The following is a 24587-nucleotide window of genomic DNA, read 5'->3' on the forward strand; positions in this document are numbered from 1 at the left end:
GAGTTTTGGTCTTAGAAAGAAACATCCATAGGTAGCAGATGAATTCCAACTTTGACTCTGGAGGTGGTAACATTTTCTTAGAAAGTAATAATCAATAATCAGATTACAATGAAGCTGTGTTAAATGCTGGTATGGGGACATTTGTTAGAATTAGGAAACAGAGGAACATAACAGAAAACACATTAGAACACAAATAACAGGTCAGTAATAAAATTGTGCTTTTCAGAGTAACTTATTTATCATAGCTGACAAATAAGATAAAAACCATTATTAGTAGCCACCTGGAATTCACACCAACTTGGCCACATACTCACAATCATCCACAAAAAAACATTTAAAAGAGCACTCACCACTGAATTATTTCTGTGATTTGGGCTTCCCAATGTGCAACTGATTCTTTCTTGTCTGCTAGATCTTTAACCTCTTCTTCTAACTGCTGGTTGTGTATACTTAAGTTCTCATACAAAGTAGTAAGCTGAAAGGTAGTTTTAAGACATGCATGACTTTCAGGATCAAGAATCCGAGGTGTTCAGACAGGTATTGTCAAATTTGATTACTCAACATCATCTACCCAATAATGTTTGTCTTATTATAATAATTCCTTTTGCTCACTGAATTTGGATATCAAGTACACTGAATTCTCCTGCTATCTTTGCTTTTTCCTTATATCCTACAGTGACTTGGTTATGTGAACATTCTCTACTTGGCTTAAGAATTGCCTATTTCTGTTTGAAACAGCTTTTTTTTTTTGGTCCAAAAGATGTCTTTATGTCATCTTTTCTTCTTTAAAAAAGCTTATAATTTCAAGTATATACAAAAATGGAAAATATAAATGAATTCCCATGAGCCCCACTACCTAATTTCAACAATGATTACTTCAACATCAATTTTGTTTCACTTGTATGCCTGTTCTTTTTTTTTTTTTTTTTTGAGACAGAGTTTTGTTCCTGTTGCCTAGGCTGGAGTACAATGGCGCATTCTCGGCTCACTGCAACTTCTGCCTCCCGGGTTCAAGCGATTCTCCTGTCTCAGCCCCCTCAGTAGCTGGGATTACAGACATGCGCCATCACGCCTGACTAATTTTTTGTCTTTTTAGTAGAGATGGGGTTCCACCATGTTGGTCAGGCTGGTCTCGAACTCCTGACCTCAGAAGATCCGCCCACCTCAGCCTCCCAAAGTGCTGGGATTACAGGTGTAAGCCACCACACCTGGCCTATACGCCTGTTCTCTTATCCCCTCTTCCTGTATTATTCGGAAACAAATACTAGATATCATACAATGTTATCCATGCATATTGCTGTATATATCTCTAAAAAATAAGGATCTCTCTTTTAAAATATAACCACGATAGCATCATACTACAAATTTCAGGAATTTCCTAATAGCACATAGGTAGTAATAGTTCAAGTTTCCACTTACTTCAACATATAGCAAAACTTAAGGTTGTTAAATTCAATCATGATACCAATAAGAAAACACAGCTTAATGGTTAATGGCTGGAGATATATATATATATATATTTTTTTTTTTTTTTTTGAGACAGGGTTTCACTCTGTCACCCAGGCTGGAGTGCAGTGGTGTGATCTCAGCTTATTACAACCTCCACCTCCTGGACTCAAGCAATCCTCCCACTTCAGCCTCCCATGTAGCTGGGATTACAGCTAAAAAAAATTAGTACCTGGCTAATTTTTTATTTTATTTTTTAAATTTTTTGTAGAGATGGGGTCTCGGCATGTTGTCCAAGCTGGTCTCAAACTTCTGGGCTCAAGCCATCCACCCACTATGGTCTCCCAAACTACTGGGATTGCAGGCATGAACCAGCATGCCTGGCCCAATAGGTCTTTTAAGTCTATTTTATTTATAGGTTTCCCTGCAACACCTTTATTTTTCTTTTGACATGAAGAACGTAGGTTGTCATGGCCAGGTGTGGTGGCTCACACCTTTAATCCCAGCACTTTGGGAGGCCGAGGCAGGTGGATCATGAGGTCAGGAGATTGAGACTATCCTAGGTAACACGGTAAAACCCCGTCTCTACTAAAAATACAAAAAATTAGTCGGATGTGGTGGCATGCGCCTATGTAGTCCCAGCTACTCAGGAGGCTGAGGCAGGAGAATTGCTTGAACCCAGGAGGCAGAGGTTACAGTGAGCAGAGATCATGTCATTGCACCCCAGCCTGGGTGACAGAGCAAAACTCTGTCTCAAAAAAAAAAAAAAAAAGGAATGTAGGTTGTCCTGCAGTTTTCTACATTCTGAATTTTTGCCTTCATCTCTGGAAGGCATTTTTTGCTGTAAATAACATTGTAACTTGGCAATTATTTTACTATAGCATTTTTAGGACATTCTTTTTCTTCTGAATTCCATTTTTAATTTTTTCTGTTGGGAAGTCAGTTTTCAGTTGAAGTTTCACGCCTTTGAACATAAATGTGTCTTTCTTCTCTGGTTGCTTTTAGAATTTTATGGTGGTTGGTTTCTGGCAGCTTTTCTAGGATTTGTCTAACTGGGGTCTGATTTCTATTAATTCTTTCACTTTTAGGGTTTGTGGTATTTCTTGAATTTGTGGCTAAATGTTTCTCACAGGTTTGGAAAAATTCTGGGCCATAAACACTCTTCGAGTATCGCACTGCCACCATCTCTCTCTTCTCACCTTTTGGAAAACCAATTATTTGTATGTTACAACTTTTCATCACATCCTCTATGTCTTATATCCTCCTTTCTATATTTTTTATTCTTTTTAATCCCTAAGTACACTTTAGTCTAAATTTTTTTTTAAACGTATGCAGTCCTTTTCTTTGTTTCTCTGCAATCTGTTAAAACGTTGTATTGAGTCTTTTGGTTATTTTATTTTTTGCTCCTGGAAATTCTATTTGACAGTTTTGTAAAGATTCTAGTTGTTTGCTGAAATTCTTCATATGTCTACTTTCTTAAACAAATTACACAATTATCTTAAAATCCTTTCATAAAAATTTCATACTGGGAACTCCTGCGGGTCTGTTTCTACTGACTGCCTGGTTTTCATTTTCCCTTTTTTGATTTTGTTTTTGCTGTTGAATTTTTCTCTTGGTTTTCAATGATTTGGTTGGTTGTGTTTGCTGATATGTTTGGTAATTTTTTTCCTGCATGCCACATATCATGTATAAAAATTTTAGATAATTTTAAGACTCTAGATAATATCTTTCTCCAGAGGTTCTTTACTTTTACTTTTGATAGGCAATCAGAGTAAAGATAGATTTTGGAGGCTGGGTTTCAGTCACTGAGGACTCATCTTTCTTACTCACACTTACTCCTAAAATGTAGGCTTTCAATGGGTTCAACTGAAAGTTTGAATTATTTACTAAGGATCCTGCAACTTGATAGGCAATGCACTTCCATTTTTCTCTCTCCAGCCTTGTAAGACTGTGGAATACCACGTTCAACTTCCTAGATTCTGAGATTTTTCTGCTTTCATATCTGCAAATGCCTGAAGAGGAAAAGTGGCACTAAATGTTGGGCTCATTGCTCTGTACTATTATTCCCTTTAGGATCTTGGTCAGAAAAGTCCTGGTTTCCTTGTTGTCACTCCAATGACTTCTTACAGATGAATCCTGTAAGTGGTATTCATATAGTATTATTTTTAAAATCAAGCTTTATAGCTCTTCTTGGTGAGGTGGTAGGATGTAAGCTATTCTGTCACAGAAGCAAAAAGTTCTTGTTTTAAGTTTTTAGAAAATTCATGAAAAAGGCTGGGTGTGGTGGCTCACGTCTGTAATCCCAACACTTTGGGAGGCCAAGGTGGGTGGATGACCTGAGGTCAGGAGTTTGAGACCAGCCTGGCCAACATGGTAAAACCCCGTCTCTATTAAAAATAAAAAAATTAGATGGGTGTGGTGGCACATGCCTGTAATCCCAGCTACCTGGGAGGCTGAGGCAGGAGAATTGCTTGAACTCGGGAGGCGGAGGTTGCAATGAGCAGAGATCATACCACTGCACTCTAGTCTGGGCGGCAAAGTGAGACTTCATCTCAAAAAAAAAAAAACAAAAAAAAAACCCAAACAAACAAACAAACAAAACACATGAAAAAATATTTGCATACTATTTTATTTCATAGCTACATTTTTTTTTTTCTGATAAATGGTCTCATCTGCTATTTAATACTACTTCTTTCTTCCTTTTTCATATGTTTGTAGAGATACTGTGCTAGTTTCTTCCTGATGACTCAACTTTGATGAAGGTGAGTTGCTCCTAGAGGATCTATTCACAGGATTTTAGGGATAAAAGGGCCATGTGATTTGTCAACTTGACTGGGCCACAAGGTGCCTAGACATTGGATCAAACATTATTCTGGGTAGGTCTGTGAGGGTGTCTCTTAATAAGATAACATTTGAAATTGGCATACTGAGAAGACCCCCCTCCCTAATGTATGTGAGTCCCATGTGATCAACCTGAACAGAACAAAAAGGCTGACTGCACCAATAGTAGGGGGGGAACATCAGCTGTGACATCAGCTTCTCCTGCCTTCAGACCTGAAACGAGAGAGAAGCTTTTCCTGAATGTTAAGCTTGCCAAGCTTTAGGACTGGAACTACAAAATAGACTCTCCTGGGTCTCCAGCTTGCCCAGTGCAGATCTCAGGACTCGTCAGGCTATATAATCACTTGAGCCAATTCCTTATAATCTCCCCTGCTCTCAACACACATACACACACACCCCGACCCCCCACATACACTCACTGTATTGGTTTGCTTCTCTGTGGAACCCTAACTAATACAGGCCACAACCATGTTCTAAGTCAAGGGTCTGCAAACTTTTTCAGTAAAGAACCAGACAACAAGTATTTTCACCTCTGTGGGCCACATAAAATCTCACATTATCGTCATCTTCTTTTTAAAAATAGCCATCTTAAAATATAAAGATCATTTTTATCATGTGGGTCAGACAAAAACAATCTGGGAGCTAGATTTGGCCAGAGGCCATAGTTTGCCAACTCTCAATTCTAAGTTATTAGGAATTCTATTAATGACACAGGATTTTATTGGTGTTTATTTTTAACCTGTATTTCTGTGCAGAGATAGCCAATTTTGGCACAAATCACAAAGCAAAACTTCATTTCTTCCCCTCTGGCAAAACAACAACAATAAATTGTTTTACGCATATAGAGTTTGTCTGTAATTCCCCCATTTAATCCTACCTCCAACCTCCTGGTCTTCCCAAAAGGAAATGAGATCCAGGGAAGCTATCAGTCACTGCTGGCACACACTGATTTGCCTATCGCAAACAAGAGATTTAAGTTTTGTACCTCAGGGTGTGCCATTCACCTCTGAAGATACAGTTTACCAGTTTTTTTTTTTTACACTTTTACTGAGGTATAATTTATATAACATAAAATTCACCCATTACAAGTGTATAGCTGAATGATTTTTAGCAAACTTCAACAGTTGTACAGTGATTGCTACAGTCCAGTTTTGGAACACTTCTAATACTCAAGAAATATCCCCATGCCTATTTGCAATTGATCTTGGTCCCCACCCTAATTTCTCTACCTATCACTGATCTGCTTTCTATTTCTGTAGTTCTGCATTTTCTGAAATCTTCTATCAATGAAATAACAGAATATGTAGTCTTTTGTATTGGACTTATTTCATTTAGATTATTGAAGTTGAACCTCAATACTGTTGCATGTATCAGAAATTCACTCCTTTTTACTGCTGAGTGGTATTCTAGTATATGGGTATGGTATGCTTTGTTTATCCATGTACCATTGATAAACATTTGTACTGTTTCCAGTTGTTTACTATTATGAGAATATAATGCTATGAAAATTCATATGTAAGTCTTAAAGGGACTAGGCTTTCAATTCTTTTCAGTAAATAGGAGAACTGCCAGGTTGTATGTTAAGTATATGCTTAACTTTTTGAGAATTTTTGGAACTATTTTCTACAAGGGCTATGCCATTTTATACTCTTATGAGCAGTGTATAAGTTCTAGTTCCTCCATATCATTGCCAATAGTTGATACGGTCACTCCAATTGAGTATAGACATTCTCGAGGGTATACAGCAGTATCTTGCTATGGTTTTAAGTGGCATTCTCCTAATGACAAACATCTTTTCATGTGCTTATTTGTTATTCATGTATCATCTTCCATGAAATGTCTATTCATCTTTGTTACCCATTAAAAAAACTGAGTTGTTTATATTCTCTATTGTTGAGTTTTAAGAGGGTTTTTTCCTTTTTTTTTTTTGGAGATAGGGTCAAACTCTGGGCAGTGGCGTCATCTCCACTCACTGCAGCCTTGACTGCCTAGGCTCATATGAATCCTCCTGTTTCAGCCTTCCAGGTAGCTGGGACTACAGGCATGCACCACCACACCCAGCTAATTTTTTTTTTTTTTTTTAATTTTTGTAAAGATAAGGTCTTATATATTTCCCAGATTGGTCTTGAACTCCCAGGCTCAAGTGATTCTCATGCCTTAGACTCCTAAAGTGCTGGGATTATAGGTGTGAACCACCACGTCCAGCCTTAAATAAAATAAAAAAAATAAAATAAAAAAAAAAAAGAGTTCTTTACATACTATGAATACATGTCTTTTTTCCAGATAAATGATTTGGAAATATTTCCTCCTCATCTGCGCATGTCTTTTCATTTTCTTAATGTTCTTTTAAAACCATCTGCACATGTCTTTTCATTTTCTTAATGTTCTTTTAAAATTTTGATGTTCAATTTATCATTACTTTTCTCTCATTCACTGTGCTTTTAATGTCATTATCTTGACATTTTTAACCCCAAATCACAAAGATTTTCTCCTATGCTTACGTTTTATATTTCAGATTGTGATCCACTTTGAGTTAATTTTTGTATAAGGTATGAAGTAAGGATCCAAGTTCATTTTTTCTCACATATCCAATTGTTCCAGTACTATATGACAAGATTATCCTTTTTCTATTGAATTGCCTTGGCACTTTTGCAGAGAATCAACTGACCATAAACTAAGAGCTTATTTTTGGACTCTTCATTCTGTTTCATTATGCCAGTACTACATCTTTTTGATTATTGCATTTTTGCAGCAAGTATTAAAATTAAATAGTGTTAATCCTCCAACTTCTAACTTTACTCAAAATATCTGAACTATTCTTGGTCTTTTCTATTCCTCTATAACTTTAAGGGTAAGCTTGCGAATTCCAGCAAACAGCCTACCAGAATTTTGATAGGGATGTCCCAGAACTTACACATCAATTTGGGAAGAATTGCTATCCCAACAATATTGAGTCTTCCAATCCATTAACATAGTTATCTCTCAATTTGTTCAGATATTCCTTAATTTATCTTAGCAGTGTTTTGTAGCTGTCATCTTCCTTTGGTTAACTCCAAGACTTCTGAAATGGTTGTTTTTGACAATTGCATTTGCTTTTTAGCATTTTTTAAGAAGATTAATCAATCTCTTCATATTAGCATAGCCAGAAGTCCACCAGCTGTTTTTGAGGGTTGTATATGCAGCATCTTCTCTTCATTAATTCCTGCACTAATATCCATTTTGGATTACCATTATTTCTGATAGCCCTTTCGCATTTGTGGTTGGGGTTTCAATTGGATATTTGCAAGAGGAGGAGGAAAATGCAAACTCTGCACTGTCATATTGCAACAGTGACAAGTAGTTTTCAACAGATTGCTTAATATATGTGCAATTGGTCAGAAAAAAGTCAATCTTTGCATTATTACCAAATAAAAGCATGGACTCTGGAGCCCGACTACCTGTACTCAAATCCTACTTCTTATTCTTGAGATTGGGAAAGTAGTTTCACCCTTCTTTGACTTAGTTTCTTGATCTATAAAATGGCAAGAACAAAAGGGTACACCGTAGAGAGTTATTGTGAAAATTAAATGAGTTATATGAAGTAATTCAGAAGATGACCTGCACATTGTAAATTTTAAGTATCAGTTCATTTTTCATGTTTGAAAATGAGGTTTTACTATTCATACAGTGACACATTTGACTTATAAGAAGACTACATAGGAATATGAAAAAATGCTCAACATTTTAAGTGAAAAGGCAGATTAGTAAGTGGACTGTATACATGATTGCAATTATGTAATAATAAGGATATAGGCAGAACCTGGAAAGGAACACACAAAATTAAAATACCTATTTTGTCGTGATCACATTATGGGTAACTTTCATGTTAAATATTTTCCACATTTTTTGAAAATATTTGAAAAACAAATTTTAAAAACAAATTACAACTTTTCTGACTGTAAACAATTAATTTTACTCACTGGCATAAATTGCTAAGTTTTAAAAATTTGTTATGAGATTGAAGGAAACCAGATGGCTAATTATATTTGCAATGCTATATATATATATATTTTTTTTGAGACAGACTGTCGCTCAGTCTGGAGTGCAGTGGTGTGATCTCGGCTCACTGCTACCTCCACCTCCTGGGTTCAAATGATTCTCCTGCTTCAGCCTCCTGAGTAGATGGGACGACAGGCACATGTCACCACACCTGGTTAATTTTTGTATTTTTAGTAGAGATGGGGTTTCTCCATGTTGGCCAGGCTGGTCTCAAACTCCTGACTACAAGTGATCTGCCTGCCTCGGCCTCCCAAAGTGCTGGGATTACAGGCATGAGCCGCTGTGCCTAGCCTGCAATGAATTATCTTTTAATAAAAAGTGGGGCTTATAAGATTTACAAAAATGTCATCTAATATTTAAAAATTTATTTAAATGTTTTTATTTTTGGAGTTTAAAAATGTGAACATCTATAATACATACCTTTCAAAATTAACCTAATAATTGCTTTCTGACTTTTGTATCTGTTATTCTGTCAAGAAGAGATCTAGTTCTCTTCAAGCTGGTTCCCAATGGAACAGCTGGTGTAGCAATGTCAAATGCTTCTGTTGTCATCCTTGGGGAAAATACCCACTTCAAACCAAATTGGAAAATGAATAAATGGAAAGTGAAGATGTGAGGTGAAGTTCAGTTGATCATCACTGAGACATACAGAATTAAAAAGGGAAAGGTAGACTGAAAATTAAGAAGAGAGAGATGCAAAAATTGAATAAAAGTTTGAGAAACAGAGCAGAGGTTCAAATGGAAACAGAGATTCCAGATCTCCCCCATTTCTTCAGGAATAAATATTGTCCTGTAACCACTGGACATTAAATATTTACCTACCATATGAATTTGCTCTTAAAGTGCTACTCATATCCTACCTACCTTTCAATTTAGCAAGAATGGGTAATTTTTTTTTTTTTTTTAAACAAACTATCCGTCAGGCCTCATCAAGGAGGCTTCACTACATATACTATGTCCCTTTCTCATGGATGTATTAGACTGCAACACAATTTTCATCAAATAAGAAGTTTTGAAAAATTCTCTCTAAATATATATTTTAGAGAAACTCAGCAGAAATGTATGGCTAGCAATGAAATTAAACCAATAATTGAATGTAAAAATTTGATCTACATTCGACTTATTTTCCAATATAATTTTTCTTAAAATGTAATAACATCTTTAGTAGTTAACTCAACAGAATCTTAAAATTCTGTCTTATAGGACAAAATGACATTAAATTTTGTAATCAAATTAGTCAACACATGAAGTAACAATTATGTGACCTGTCTGGATAAAGTTCAAATATTGTTACTCTTATTTCAATGGAAATAACTGTTATACAATAAAGTTCATGCACTGTTCATGGCTTAAAAAATCAATTTATATTACTTACTGTTCAGCCACTTTCTACAATGTTTGTATATGTTAGCTTTATAAGACTTTACAATATGAACAGTATTCTTTCTCAAGTAGTTTTCAACTAGTCATTTTTTAAAGGCTTAGAAAACAAGCATTCATTTTTTAAATGCTTTAAATACTTATTTAGCATTTTAAATGCTAAATAATCATGGGGAAAATAGTGAAAATACAGAGCTATATATAAAACAAAAAGAAGGAAGAGTCTATTTTACAAGTAATGGTCTTTCAGTTTGTTATTGGAATAACTAATAATTGAACATAATATTTTTATTGGAGGAAAATACTAGATATCATTATAAAATGCAATTATCCAGCCCTTCTTATGTAAATGTAAGTAGAATTATTAAAACTTCTGGGCTGGGCGCAGTGGCTCATGCAACCAGGCATGGTGGCTCACGCCTATAATCCCAGCACTTTGGGAGGCCGAGGTGGGCGGATTGCCTGAGGTCAGGAGTTCGAGACCAGCCTGGCCAACACAGCAAAATTCCATCTCTACTAAAAATACAAACATTAGCTGGGTGTGGTGGTGTGTGCCTGTAGTCCCAGCTACTCAGAAGGCTGAGGCAGGAAAATCGTTTGAACCCAGGAGGCGGAGGTTGCAGTGAGCTGAGATTGCGCCACTGCACTCCAGCCTGGGCGACAGAGTGAGACTGTATCAAAACAAACAAACAAACAATAAACTTCTAGTTAGTATTAGGATTTTTACAACTGCTTGTTAGGAATTAGCACAAGAAATGCAGAATGGTGGGAAGTTGAGAAATTTGAGATGCTAAGTGGAAAAAAATTCCTTTAAGTATTTGAAATTTTGTTCACAAATATGGCTACTTCTCAGTTCAGTACATGATTCTGTATTCAAGCTAGAAATTAGGCTGAGACGGTTTCCTTAGATTATCACCTACCCCGGTATCACTTCTAGCTTTACCAGTTCTCCTCTGTGAATATGAATCAGCTGTTACAATTTCTCCAGGTTTGGCCTAATTGTCCCTGTTGTTGCCAAGGGCCAGACTTAACTTGGCCTGAACTTAGCCATCCATGACAGGGCAAATGATGAATATATGAAAGAAAAGAGTAAGAAAGAAAACAGATGGTGATATGACTTCAATGTTTGTCTCCTCCAAATCTCAGGCTGAAATGTGATTCCCAGTGTTGGAGGTGGGGCCTGGTGGGAAGTGACTGGACCACGGGGGCAGGCCCCTCATGAATGGTTTAGCACCATCCCCTTGGTGATAAATGAGTTCTCACTCAGTGAGATCCAGTTGTTCAAAGGTGTGTGCACGTCCCCAGTCTCTCTCTTGCTTCCTCCCTTGCCCTTGCACCTTCTGTGATTGAAAGCTTCCTGAGACTCTCACCAGAAGCAGATGCTGGCACCACACTTCCTGTACAGCCTGCAGAACCATAAGCCAAAATAAACCTATTTTCTTTGTAAATTACCCAGTCTCAGGTATTCCTTTATAGTAACCCCAAAATGGACTAATACGGATGGAAAGTGAAATAAATAAGAGGCTCAAAAAAAAAAAAATTGGACAAAGAATAAAAGGAGATAAGCATAACTGTCTCTTTAGAATACAACAAAGAATTGTGTATACCATAGAAGCAATATAACTCAGGAGAAAGACTATTAAACAAAAATGTATGCCAAATACACAGTTATATCCACAGTTCCTAAAAGTGTTGAACATCTAGCATGTACTACTCAATTAATATGAGACTAAATCACTCACCTTATCAAGTTCACTTGTCAGTTTTTTATTTTCTTCAGTTAACAACACTTTTTCTCGTTCATACTGTTGTTTGAACTCACTTTCAAATTCTTCCCTTTCACTTTGACTAACACAATTCAAAACACAAAAGGAAAAAAGGGAATTAAAGGTCAACTGAAAACTTGAAATTATTTTTACAATAGTTACATAAAACATAAAATATCAGATTGAACTGCAGAGAATACAGCTTGTTTATAAGTAGTGACAGGTCTGGTGAAAGCATGTTCCAGGAATTTATATTACAATAATACTGATTTGTTCATTCATTTACCAAATATTTATGGAGCACTTACTAGGTGCCAAGGAATTGTTGTAGGTCTTGACAGCTACTGCTGTCACGGAGCTTATATTCTGGTAGAGGCGGATTGCCAGTGAAAAGTGAGTAAAATGAACTAATTTCAGATAATAAGTTCTAAATTATATATATATATATATGGTAACGCAATAAATAGTATTTGGGAGAGGGTGGCTACTTTATATAGTCAGAGAAGGTCTCATCAAGGTTGATAATGGACCAAAATGAAAATAATAGTTGCCATCTGCTTCACATTCATTATGTTCTATCGAAAGGCAAATTAGTTTGAGACCAATATTCTTACAAAATACAAAGTTGCTGGGCCCTTATTTAATATTAGGCCAGAGTCACTTCCTAGTGTTATCAATTTGATTAACAGTAGTATTCCAAACATTTTGTTCATAATTAGAATTTATATGAGCTCAGAAATTTAAAAAAATTTACTGTGAAATAATTTCAGTTTTATAGAAAAGTTAAAGAATAGTACAAAGAATTGCTGTATCCTCTTAACCCAGATTCCCCAATTGTTAATATTTTACTGCATTTTCTCCATTAGTTTCATTAGTGTTCTTCAGAACTACTAAGAGGCAGCTAGCTGCAGATATTATGCCTTATTACCCCTAAATACTCCAGTGTGTATCTCTCAAAGTCAAGGACACTCTGCCATAATCATGAAGCAATCCTCTCAATTTAAAAAATTAACATTACTAGAACACTTACCATCTGCATTCACAGACCCAATTCAAGTTATCCCAACAATGTCTCCTTTTCTTATCAAGGCCAGGATCCAACTGAGAAACATATGTTGCATTTAGTAGTCGTATCTCTTCAATTTCCTTTGGTCTAGAACAGTTTCTCAGTCTTCCCTATCGCTCACAACAGTTTTATAATGTATAGGTCTCTAATTGTGTACAGTGACACTCAACCTGGGGTCATCTGATGTTTATGACTAGTCCCAAAGAATTCATTTTTGGCTGGAATACCACAAGGACGATGTCTCTCAGTGCATCCCATCAGAAGGTGCAAAATGTTGACCTGTACAACACTGACCAAACCTCTTAGGCTAAGGGTGTGGATTCAGAATGAGTGGAGTCCCCAAGACGTGAGATGTGAGAAAGAAAAGAAATTTTACAAGAAATGTGAGCCCCTTTAAATTAGCACGGCCAGAGAGGCACTGAAATGTGACTGCAGTGACATCTCATTCTCCCATTTGAGCTAAGTAATCTACCGGCTATGTGGACTCCAGACTGAGTGTCACCAATAGCTATAAATTAACCCAACAATGCCATATTCTGGACACCATTACTCACACCCTATATAGGTCAACAATATACATCCAATCATTAATCAGTGTTATTTCTGCAAACCAATGAGAATTCCTGACAAAAGACTTTTGTATGTTTCCTCTCCTGATTTGTCTTTCTTTAAAAACCTGAGCCTCTTTTTTGTTCTCTGGAGCACTTCTCTGTGTTTCCTGGGCTGCAGTCCTCAACCTTGGCCCAAATAAACTTTATATTAATTTTGCCTCGGCTTCTGTCTTTTGGACAACATTTTGGAACCTTTGGGCAGCAAAAGACAGTGCTGAGAACTCTGAACCCTCATATCCCTTCAAACCTCTGCAGGTAGAAGCAATCTCATCCCTTTCCCTGCAGCAGCTATAACCTGAGGCAACCAGCCTGTTTTTGCATAAATCATTTTTTGCATAAATCACTTTTTGCATAAATCAACTTCACCTGAAATAGTTACCGCAAAAGGGGAGGCCAAGTATCTTTAACACCTACCCAATCACTTGTCATTGTCTTCAGGCCTATGATGACAGTTAAGATCACGGCAGAGATTAGATATAAAAGCAATGAAGGTGTTAAAGGATTTTGCCAATTTATATTGGAAGGAGTATGGGCAGCATATAGAAATGAATTCTAAGAGCTGAGAAAGAAAATTTTTTTTTATCTGAGGAATGTGAGACCACTTAAATTATCAGGCCCAGAGAGGTATTTAAAATGTGAGAGCAGTCACATCTCACTCCCACCTTGAGCTCAATAATTAATCACCTCTTGAGGCCACTTGCTATGTGGGCTCTAAACTGATACCAAGTAGCCATAAAATGCCATACATTGGACACCATGACTCACACGCTATAGTTCAACAATGAATAGCCATCACTAATCAATGTTATTTTGTAAACCAATGAAAATTCCTGTTAAACAACTTTGTATCAGCCCAGCCCTGGTCTCCTTTTGCTTTTAAAAACCTACTTGTAACAAAGATCTAATGGAGCGCTCCTCAAGGTAACCTGGAAGTGTGTTCCTGGCAGCTGTCCTCACTTTGGTTCAAGCAAACTCTTTTAATGTATCCTGTGCCTCAGCTTCTTCCTTCAGGTCAGAAGGGTGTTACCCCAAGGTGGGTAAATAAAAAATTAAATATAGCCAAATTTATCAAATGCACATACTCATCTAGGATTTGTGGTTTAATGTGTTGACTCAACATTCAGGTGTAGTTTTTTCACTGCTAGGCTGAGTAATTGAAGCTTGGACTTTGGACCCAATAGTGGCCTACAGTCAATTAGCTGGAGCATTACTGGCTCAAGGAGATGAGAATGTCAGAGTGGACCTATTATGTGCAACCTGGTCAGCCACCCACGAAGCACCCACTTCAGAACACCCAAAAAACAATCCTTTCACCAAGGCATTAATAAATACGCTAGTGAGAGGGCGTTAGCATCCTGGAGAAACACTATGGTAGGTGTCCCAGATGACAGTCTGCAATGACAGTGGAAAATGTCAGAATGGAATTGTATTGCCTGATTTTATTAAAAATAACAGTATTCCAGATTGGCTATTGTACCACCTGCTTTATTTACTTATAGCCTGATGCTTCCAAATCCTCATCCTTTCCCTTAAAATTAAAAATCACACTCATTTACTTGTAATGAATTCAATGAACGCATGCTTAATAACATCTATTTGTGTTTCATTTAGAAATGTGAGGAAAACATCTGTGATTTGTAGACTTCCTATGCTCACCTTATTTGATTACGTATATACTAGAAAGTGTGGTGAAAGGAGAGGTTAGGGGAAAGAGGAGGATATATGAACCACAAAATGATTCCTTGTTCTTAACTCTAGATAGTATTAAAAGTTCAATTAAATTTCCAACAGTTCTATCAATACTTTCAGTCCTTCCTTCCTTCCTTCCTACATCTACATACATTAACATTTATTATTATTTTAATATTACAAAGTTTATTTAAAATGATAGTTCTGTGGAGCATGATAACTTATTTACCCTTAGAAGTAAACATAGTTTTAATAAGACATAAAAAATCTTCTAAGGAAAAAACGGGAATAAGTTTTTTTCTTTTTTTTTTTGAGACAAGAGTCTCACTCTGTAGCCCAGGCTGGAGTGCAGTGGTGCGATCTCAGCTCACTGCAACCTCCGCCTCTCAGGTTCCAGTGATTCTCTAGCCTCAGCCTCCTGAGTAGCCACATGCCACCGTGCCTGGCTAATTTTTGTATTTTTAGTAGAGATGGGGTTTTACAATATTGGCCAGGCTGGTCTCGAACTCCTGACCTCAGGTGATCCGCCCGCCTCGGCCTCCCAAAGTGCTGGGATTACAGGCATGGGCCACCGTGCCCAGCAAGCAATAAGTTTTTTGAAGACAGTATTGTTATGTGACAAACAGGCTTATATCTACAGCAATTTGATGGATGCTGCAGGATGTTAGCAATGAATGAAATTTCATGTGGATCAGGCTGGGTAATTATATATGATTGCTTTAAGGTGAACAAAGAATATAAGTAATGGTTGATCTTAAAAGTGTAATCTTAAAAATCTCCTACATAACATTATTGAAGATAAATTATAATTTAAATGACAAATTCAAGGAAAATAAACTAACCTCCATCTCCAAGCAAATGTGTCACTTCACTATTATCTATAGACAGATGTTAAATTTAGTTATGTTCAGGAAGCTTTCCTAACACAGAAGCTCTTTTTCCTGTTTCCTGTTAGCATTAAACAAGCTTTAAGTCTCTTCCATATTAAAAATAAACAAATTCTCCCCATAGCCTGTGTTACAATTCATTTCCCAAATCCTTGTCTTCCCATTCACTGGTAAGCATCCTGAAACGGTTTCTGTAACCACTTTTTCATGGTTTAGTTGCTCTCCACCACACCAAAATCTGGCTTCTGCCTCCACCATCTCAAGAAAACAGCTCTCTCAAAACTCAACACTGGCCTGACTGTGATTACATCCAACCGGCTGGCCACTTTTGACAGTGTTGTCCACTCTTGCCCTCTTGACATGCTCTCTGGCTTTGACTTCAGGGATCCCATGCTCTACTAGTTTTTAGTCTACATTCCTGGCTTCTTTTCAGTTGCCTTTGTGACTCTTCTACCCTTCCTGTAAATACCAATGCTCCTCAGTATTCTGTCTTAGGTGCTGTCTCTTCCCTCTCTACACATGCTGCCTGAGGTATCTCATCAATGACACTAGTTGGTTTTATTTATGTATTCAGCTGATGATCTCTGAATCTACATTTGAAGCTTTTGTGGCCTTCAAACTGCTTGTGACTTGACATCTCCACAAAGACGTCCTCCAAGCACTGCAAGTTCAATATGCCTAACTCAACAAGAGAGCTCAACACAAACAAATTCCCACCACCCCTATCTACATCAACATACTCTACTTTCTCTTCTGATAGGTTAAAAAAATAAACAAAAATAGATTGAGTAAGGCCAATCCCTTCATTATGAACATCCTGAAGTCAAGTACTTTTCTCCAGTACTTTCCTCTTCTCCTCTCTCCTCCAATCATCTATGAGACAATTTCTATCAGATTACAATCATGCTGTTATTTCTTCCATCTTAAAAAGAAAACCACACACACAAAAACAAAGAGCAAAATATCTTCTCTGAGATAATTTCTCCTCTAGCTATTACCTGATTTCACTGCTTGTTTGTGTGATAACTCCAAGTAACAATAGTTTTACTTCTACGTTCTGTCTCCAACTGCTCTCCTTTCAGTCTCTTTTAATCCTACTGTAGGGTCTTTGCCTTTGCTTTTCCACTAAAATTGTTCTTATCAAAGTCACCAATGACCTTCATATTGCTAAACTCAAATGCCATTATTTAGTCCTTATCTCACTTGATTCAGAACTCATTTTATTTGACATGCTGACTTATGTGCTTTCTTCACTTGGTTTCCGCTGTTACAGCAGGTAGTCAGGCAGATGTAAGCAGGACAGGAGGGACCCCCTGCCCCCACAGCCCCAGCCAGGAATGGCCACATCAGGTGATGGCCAGGTGGTTGTTAAACTGTCTCTAAAATAATAGTTGATCACACCTGGTGCCAGGAAAAGGCAGTCTCCCACTAGACAGAAATGCCTGAAATGTGATCAGCAGCTTCCCAATAAGATTCAGGAGTTAGGCAAGTGGGCTCGAGCATACACACTAAGAGAAAAAATGGTGGAGTTTAACTGGTGGCATGTGATCTTCTTCTAGGAGCACTAGACTAGCAAGGGAAGAATGCCTCAAGTGAGCACATGTACAACTTCAGTAAACACACTGTGCATGCAGCCCCTCCCAAGTGCTGGCAGGTCACTGTGCATGCGGACAGCCCACCCCAAGGGAAGAATCAGAGAAGGGATGCAACTCCACAGAAGCATGCCAAGTCAAAGGTTAAACACTAAGTCAAAGGTTAAACCATGCACTTGAATCTCTCAAGTCACCCACTTGGCACAATTCCAAGTGTACTTTGCTTCCTTTTATTCCTGTTCTAAAGCTTTTTAACAAATTTGACTCCTACTCTAAAACTTGCCTCGGTCTCTCCGTCTGTCTTATGCCCCTTGGTCTAATTCTTTATTCTGAGGAGGCAAGAACTGAGGTTGCTGCAAACTTGTATGGATTTGCCGCTGCCAACATGAGGACACTAAATTTGCCTGTTATTCTCCTGTCATTCTCACTGCCCTTTCTCTATCTACTTTGCTGGTTCCTCCTCATCTCTCGACTTCTAAAAATTGGAGTACCCCAAGGCTCAGTTCTAGAAAATTTTTTTCTATCTGTACCCATTCACTAAGTGTTTTCATACAATCTCAGAGCTTTAAATGCCATGAAAGTGATAATATTCTCAGGATTTTACCTCCCTCCCCCAAATCCAGGCTGGTCTATACATCAGCCTATTTGACATCTCCAACTGAATGTCTAATAAGCATCTCAACTGTAACTGTTTAAAATGAGCTCTTTCTGTTTATGAGAGAGTCTTGTTGGGGGAAAAATGTGCCCAATCCAAAACTTGCCTCTCCTGTAGTCGTCCTTTCTAGTAATATATTCTTCCAACCACTTGGACCAAAAACCTTAGTATCATTCTTGAGTCTTCCTTTTTCTCCCTCATATCATATCTAGTCCACCAATACATTGCTATCTTTACCTTTAAAGATCATTAAAATTCAAACCCTTCTTATCCCTTTTGCCATTACCCTAGGCCAAAGCCACTGTCATCTTCTGCTTGGATTACTTCAGTCATCTTCTAAGTGGTCTCACTGCTTTTGCTCTTACCTAATTCAGACTACTCTTAACCTATTATTCAGAGTGATCCTGTTAAAACACAAATCAGTTGTCGCTTTTCTGCTCAGAATTCTACAATATAGTCATGTAATGCATAATGACATTTTGATCAACTATGGACTGCCATTAGTCCATAATCTATTAGTCTATAACTGTGTAAATTTTTCAACTTTATTATAATCTTATGGGAACACTATGTGGTGTTGAAAAATTCCTATTACCTAGTGATACTGTAACTGTCTTAAAGTACTAACATAAAGCATTACTCATGTGTATGTGGTGATGTCGGTGTAAACAAACATGTGCTGCTGGCAGTGTAAAAGTATAGCACATACAATTACGTATAGTACATAATACTTAATAATAAATGACTATGTTACTGGTTTATATATTTACCATATTATACTTCTTATCGTTAGAGTATACAGCTTCTACTTAATATATTTTTTTTAAAGTTAACTGTAAAACAGCCTCAGGCAGGTCCTTCAGGAAGAATTCCTGAAGAAGGCATTGTTGTCATAGGAAATGACAATTCCATGTGTGTAACTGTCCCTGAAGACCTCGTAGTTGTGACTGACCCAGAGCAACTTCCAGTCCTATAAGCTTCATTTATGGTAAGTGCCTTATATAGGTGTACCCTTTTTTAAAAAAAAAATCTTGTATATAATCACATCACAATACCTTTCCCAGAAAATATCCCTGGTGTTAAGCGATGCATGACTGTAATTCCCTGCAATAGTTTTACTCAGAATAAGAAACTATGCATCCACTAAATATGACTTTCAAGGCTTTACATGATGTGGCCCCTGTTGCCTCTTTCACTTGTCTCTACTATTCTTCTCCCTTTATTCTACTTGAGGCACACTGGCCTCCTCACTATTTTGTAAAAAAAACTTACTCTTCTCCATGTAGAATGCTCTTCTCATACATCTGTATAAATACCTTTTCTTTAGTCTTTAACTGAGAAATCAATCACCTTCTCAGTATCGTTTTCCCTGGCCATCCTGTATTTATATAATTTGATCCTCCCCTGAATGCTTCATAGACCCTACTCCCTGTTAATTTTTTGTTCTTAGCATTTATCATTATCTGATATATTCTATGTTTTACTTATAGAAAGTTCTATGGGACAGGAATTTTTTCTCATTGTTACTGTCTTTTTGTACCAGTCCCTACAACAGTGTGTCACACATGGTAGGTTAAAAAATATTGCTGAATGAATAAATTCAACAAATTGAATAAACTCGGGCTTCCACTATAAGCTGAGAATGACAGTAACATATATTCAGTTTCCTGAAATCTAGAAAGCTGAGTATAACTGACAATTTCTCCTGCTCTCTCATTTCTCACAGCTGCTTATTATGTTCTCCAGGTTCTATCTTCTCAGTAGATGGAATCCATCCACTTCTCTCCATCTTCACTATCATCACCTGAGGCCCACACCTCATCTCTCCAAGCTGGATTCCTACCTTCAGACTGCTCCTCCCACTTCACTCTCCACACAGTAGCAAGAGTGGTCATTCAAAAATGTAAATATAATCATGTCACCTTCCTTCAATGGCCTGAGGATAATGTGCAAATGCCTTGTACTCTGTTATGACTTTGCGTCTATTTTACTTTCCAGCTTTATTTCTCACCACTCCCATCTATTTATGTTTCAGTCATAGTAAACATCTTTCATTTTCTGAAGGTGGCAAGTCCCCCTTTTCCTTTAGATCTTAGCACATCCTCCCTGGACACTCCTCCCTAGCTACTTCTTTCTCACTAATTATATTTCAGCTTCGAAGTTTATCGTTTCTTTTTTTTTTCTTTTTCTTTCCTGGTAGAGATATGGTATTACTACGTTGCCTAGGCTGGGCTTGAACTTCTGGGCTCAAGTAAGCCTCCTGCCTCAGCCTCTTAAGTAGCTCAGATTACAGGTATGTGTGTGTGTGCCATCATGCCGAGCTAGAAGTAATTTTGTTCAGAAAGCCTAGATGTACCAAAGTTATCTTTTGTGCCTTCCCTATATGTCCTCCTATACTTATCATTCCATCCGCTTTTCTATCATGCTACATTATAATTTTCTATTTGCCAATCCTGATTTTGGTCTCCTTTAGGTCTAAGATATGTTCATTGTTTATGTATCTCCAATACTTGACACAAAACAGGTACTCAATAAGTATTTACTATACAGTAAATAATGTGATCCTTACCTTTCTCTCCTGGTTTTTTCCAATTTGTCTTTTAAAATCATAATTTCTTTGTTGAGAGCAAGTTGCTGACCTTCTGAATCATGCAGTTCTTTCTTAAGATTTTTTATTTCATTTGCATGTATTCCTTCTCTTTTAGATAATTCTTCTTCATAAAAGACACTTTTCTTTTCCAAATCAGTCTTTAGTTTGGTTATCTCTTGCTGATGTTCTATGCTGCATATTCCTGGTGAGTAACTAATTTGTTTTTGCTATAGAAGTAATAACTAAAGATTAGTGCATCTACAAGAATAACAAAATATTAAATAACTTCTTTCTGTAATATAAATGAGTATTCATATAACTGCATTTTTTTGTACATCCTAACAAAAATAAAATTCTATATTAAGTCTACTAACTTTTTGTCTGCTATATATTGCAAATATTTTCCTCAGTTTACATTCCTTAATAGTCTGTCTTTGTTGCTACTTTTAAAAAGTTTTCTTCACACACAGATTACATATTTAGTCAAATTTTTAGCTGGGACTTACATGATTTCTTGCTTTACATTTAAATTTCTAATTTATTTAGAATTATTGTTGGTATATAGAGTGAGAGAAAAATCTAACTGCATCCTGGAACTGATAAAAAGTTTTAAGGACATCTGTGTCTTAAAAAAATTAAAATGCACAAAGGAATGGTAGAGTAGAATGTACAAAAATAAAGACAGAAACTTTTTGCAACAGTCCTATGAGAAATGGCAGAGGTCTAAACTAACATCTCCTTCATATCTACACTAGAAAAAAAAAAGATAGGTCTCTTCACTTTCAGATACGATTAAGGAGGAGGAGAAATTGGGTTGAAGTCCACCTTTTTAGAAATAAGGCTGAAATATTCTCTCAGTAATAAGAAAGAAAAGAAAATGTAAAGTCCAAAGATTCTTCCAGGTACTACCTAAAGGGTAAACAGAAAACTGATACAGACTACAGATTATGACTGTAAGATTTCCTAAGCTTTGTAATTTTCCAAAGGTCATTAATTTGTTATATCTTATCTGTCTCCCCAGTTGCAATAAAACTTTTAAAACTAAAAGAACCTATGCACTTAAGTTTAGGGACAACAAAGAATCAAGATCTGGAGGTCAGTGTATTCTTTTCTGAAGTCAGTCATAAGGGCAATAAAACTGGTAAGCGTAGTTGACTTAAAGTAGAAGGAAAAATACCCTGACTCCTTCATATTTGAAGTATATAATTTAAAAAGAGCAAAGGAAGTGATGTGGGCCAGAGAAATAGCCCTGGCGTGTCCACTGCAATATTAACCATTTATTGAAAAAAAATTTTTCATGTGCCAGATCCAGATTGTCCAATGGTTTATTAGGCAGCCTAACATGCAAAAGTCTGCTTAACTTGAGAAGCACCAGAGCAAGGCAGATTCTTGCTCTTAAGCATCGCTATGAAAATGATATTAACCCATCTGTAAAAAAGAAAAACCTACCAAGAAATAATAGGTTTTACTGTAGGCACTGAAGATAATTTAATGTCAGCAAACTTATTAATAACTGTGTCATAAAACGAATTATTTTAATAGATTAAATTTTAAAATCCAAATGATAATCTCAGAATGTACCCCTACCCAATAGCATTTTATAAAATCCAGTAATAATTCCAAATACTACCCTAAGTCCCACAATAAAACCATCACATAAAAAAAATACAGTAATTATTTTAATTTAAAAGTATCCATTTTGAGCTATCCAAATACTATTTATGGTGAGCCTTTAGAGATACATTGAGTAAATTCAGAAACATCAACAAAAAGGATGTCTTCCATTATCACTCTTATGCAACATTCATTTCAGAACAACATGTAAAATAGTCTCTCTCACCAACATGTAAAGTAGTTAAAAATATGAATATTGTGAAGAAAAATAACATCTTTATTATTTCTATTTAATTGTTCACGTAGAAAATACAAATAAATCTAGTGAAATGTGTTAGAATTGAGAGTTGAGTAAAGCAATAGCATATGATAAACACAAATCAATACTTCCAGATATTAAAATAAGCAATAAACAACAAAAATTTCATTGTTAACGGAAGAATAACAGTGAGAAATTTCTGATTTATATGAAAAAAACCTAAAAGTGTTGAAACAAACTATTTAAAAGGGAAGATTAAATGGACATGTATTCAATATTTTTCATGTTATCTTCCACATGATTCTAATTAAAAGTTCTTTATAAACGTGGGGATAGAAGGGCACGGAGACATGTTTCTACTCCGTGGATAAGAATAAACTGGTAAAAATGTCAAAGAAAATACCAAGGAGTGAGTGGGAAAATACACTTTTCAAATATTAAAACATACTATAACTCTTTACTAAAGTATCACTGTGACAGATCTGCTCCCTGAAATAATTTAATTCAATATATGAGACATCTTCAGGCACTAGGTAAGGCAATGATTAATAAATGAAATTGGAATCACCAGCTAGCAATAAAATAACAAAAATGAATCTCATGTCATACCATTTAGCAAAATAAACTCCAAACAGATTAAACAGTTAATTATTTTTAGACCCAACAAACATCCAAAAGAAAGCAGAATTAAATACTTATCAAAACTCTGAGAGGAGGACAAGCCAAACTTTGAAGCGACAGAATAAACACTGAGAAAAACCAACAAATCTTCTACAATTTTAAAAAGAAACAAGATCAAAATTAAGGGATACATGATAAATTGGTTACATGGTTGCTGAAAATACTTTAAAAAGTAAAATTTTTACTGTGCAGAGAGTTTTATGTATATGACAGTACCACATTGTTTTGATTACTGTAACTTTGCAGTAAGTTCTGAAGTATGAGTCCTCCAACTTTGTCCTTTTTTTATGATAGTTTTGGCTGTCCAGGTCCTTTGCAATTCCATATGAATTTGAGGATCAGCTTTTTATTTCTGCAAAAAAGACTCTGAATTTTGATAGGGACTGAGTTGAAGCTGTACATAACTTTAGGTACTGCATCTTAACAATATTAAATTCCCCTAGTCATAAACATGAGATGTCTTTCAATTTATTTATATTTTGTTTAATTCCTTTTGGCAATGTTTTGTCATTTTTATTGGTTAAATTTGTTTCAAGGTATTTTATTCTTTCAGACGCAATTGTTAAGTGGAATTGCTTTCTTAACATTCTTTGAAGATTGTTCATTGCTGGCTTATGAATAGAAACACATAGAACCTATGACTTATAGAACACAACTGATTACAGAAACACAACTGATTGCTGTGTGTTGATCTTGCAGCCTGCAACTTGGGTGAATTTATTTTAAGTTCAAGTCTCAAGTACCTTTCTTTTTGAGACAGGGTCTCACTCTGTCACCCAGGCTGGAGTGCAGTGGCCCGATCACGGCTCACTATACTCTCGACCTCCGAAGTCTCAGGTGATCCTCCTGACTTGGCCCCCGGAGTAGCTGGGACTACAGGTGCCTTCTCAAAAAAGAGTTTGAGAAGGATTGCTGTTAATTTTTCTTTAAGTGTTTGGTTCAATTCACCAGTGAAGTGGTGTGGTCCTGGACTCTTCTTTATCAGAAAGTTGCCCGTCTTTTTTTAATAAGCCGCTGGAATGAGGTTGTGAAGTGCGTGAGGGTCCATCAGAAGGTTTTTGATTACTGACTCAATGTCTTTACTTGTTACAGCTCTGCGGAGATTTTCTATTTTGCCATGAGTCATACTGGGTTATTTGTATCCTTCTAAGAATTTGTCCATTTCATCTAGTTATCTACTCTGTTGGCATACAGTTGTTCCTGTTATAATTCTTTCATTTTCTGTTGGTCAGTAATAAAATTTTCCCTTATACTTCTGATTTTAGTTATTTGCAATGTCTCTCCCTCTTTAGCTCTTTTTATTGGGAAGGGGTCAGTCTAATTAAAGGTTTGCCAATTTTGTTGACTTCTAACCAACTAACTTTTGATTTTATTGATTCTATTATTTTCTAGTCTTTATTTTATTTAGCTGTGCCCTAATCTTTATTATTTCATTCCTTCTGCTATCTTTGGATTCAGTTTGCTCTTCTTTT

At 36.3% G+C, this 24587-nt stretch overlaps 1 protein-coding gene across 1 annotated transcript in view; it reads right to left on the reverse strand.

Moving 5' to 3' along the window:
- Positions 1-24587, reverse strand: part of CDC42BPA (CDC42 binding protein kinase alpha (DMPK-like)) — a 314354-nt gene that overhangs the window by 91133 nt on the left and 198634 nt on the right. Inside the window, exons 14-16 of the mRNA XM_011948976.1 lie at positions 20541-20788; positions 11448-11553; positions 351-475 (exon numbers count right to left, since the gene is read on the reverse strand). Coding sequence (XP_011804366.1) covers positions 351-475; positions 11448-11553; positions 20541-20788 — 479 coding nt within the window. The remainder of the gene's footprint in view (positions 1-350; positions 476-11447; positions 11554-20540; positions 20789-24587) is intronic.

Source organism: Colobus angolensis, unplaced genomic scaffold (assembly GCF_000951035.1).
Source record: "Colobus angolensis palliatus isolate OR3802 unplaced genomic scaffold, Cang.pa_1.0 Scaffold288, whole genome shotgun sequence".
Classification (NCBI taxonomy): Eukaryota; Metazoa; Chordata; class Mammalia; order Primates; family Cercopithecidae; genus Colobus; species Colobus angolensis.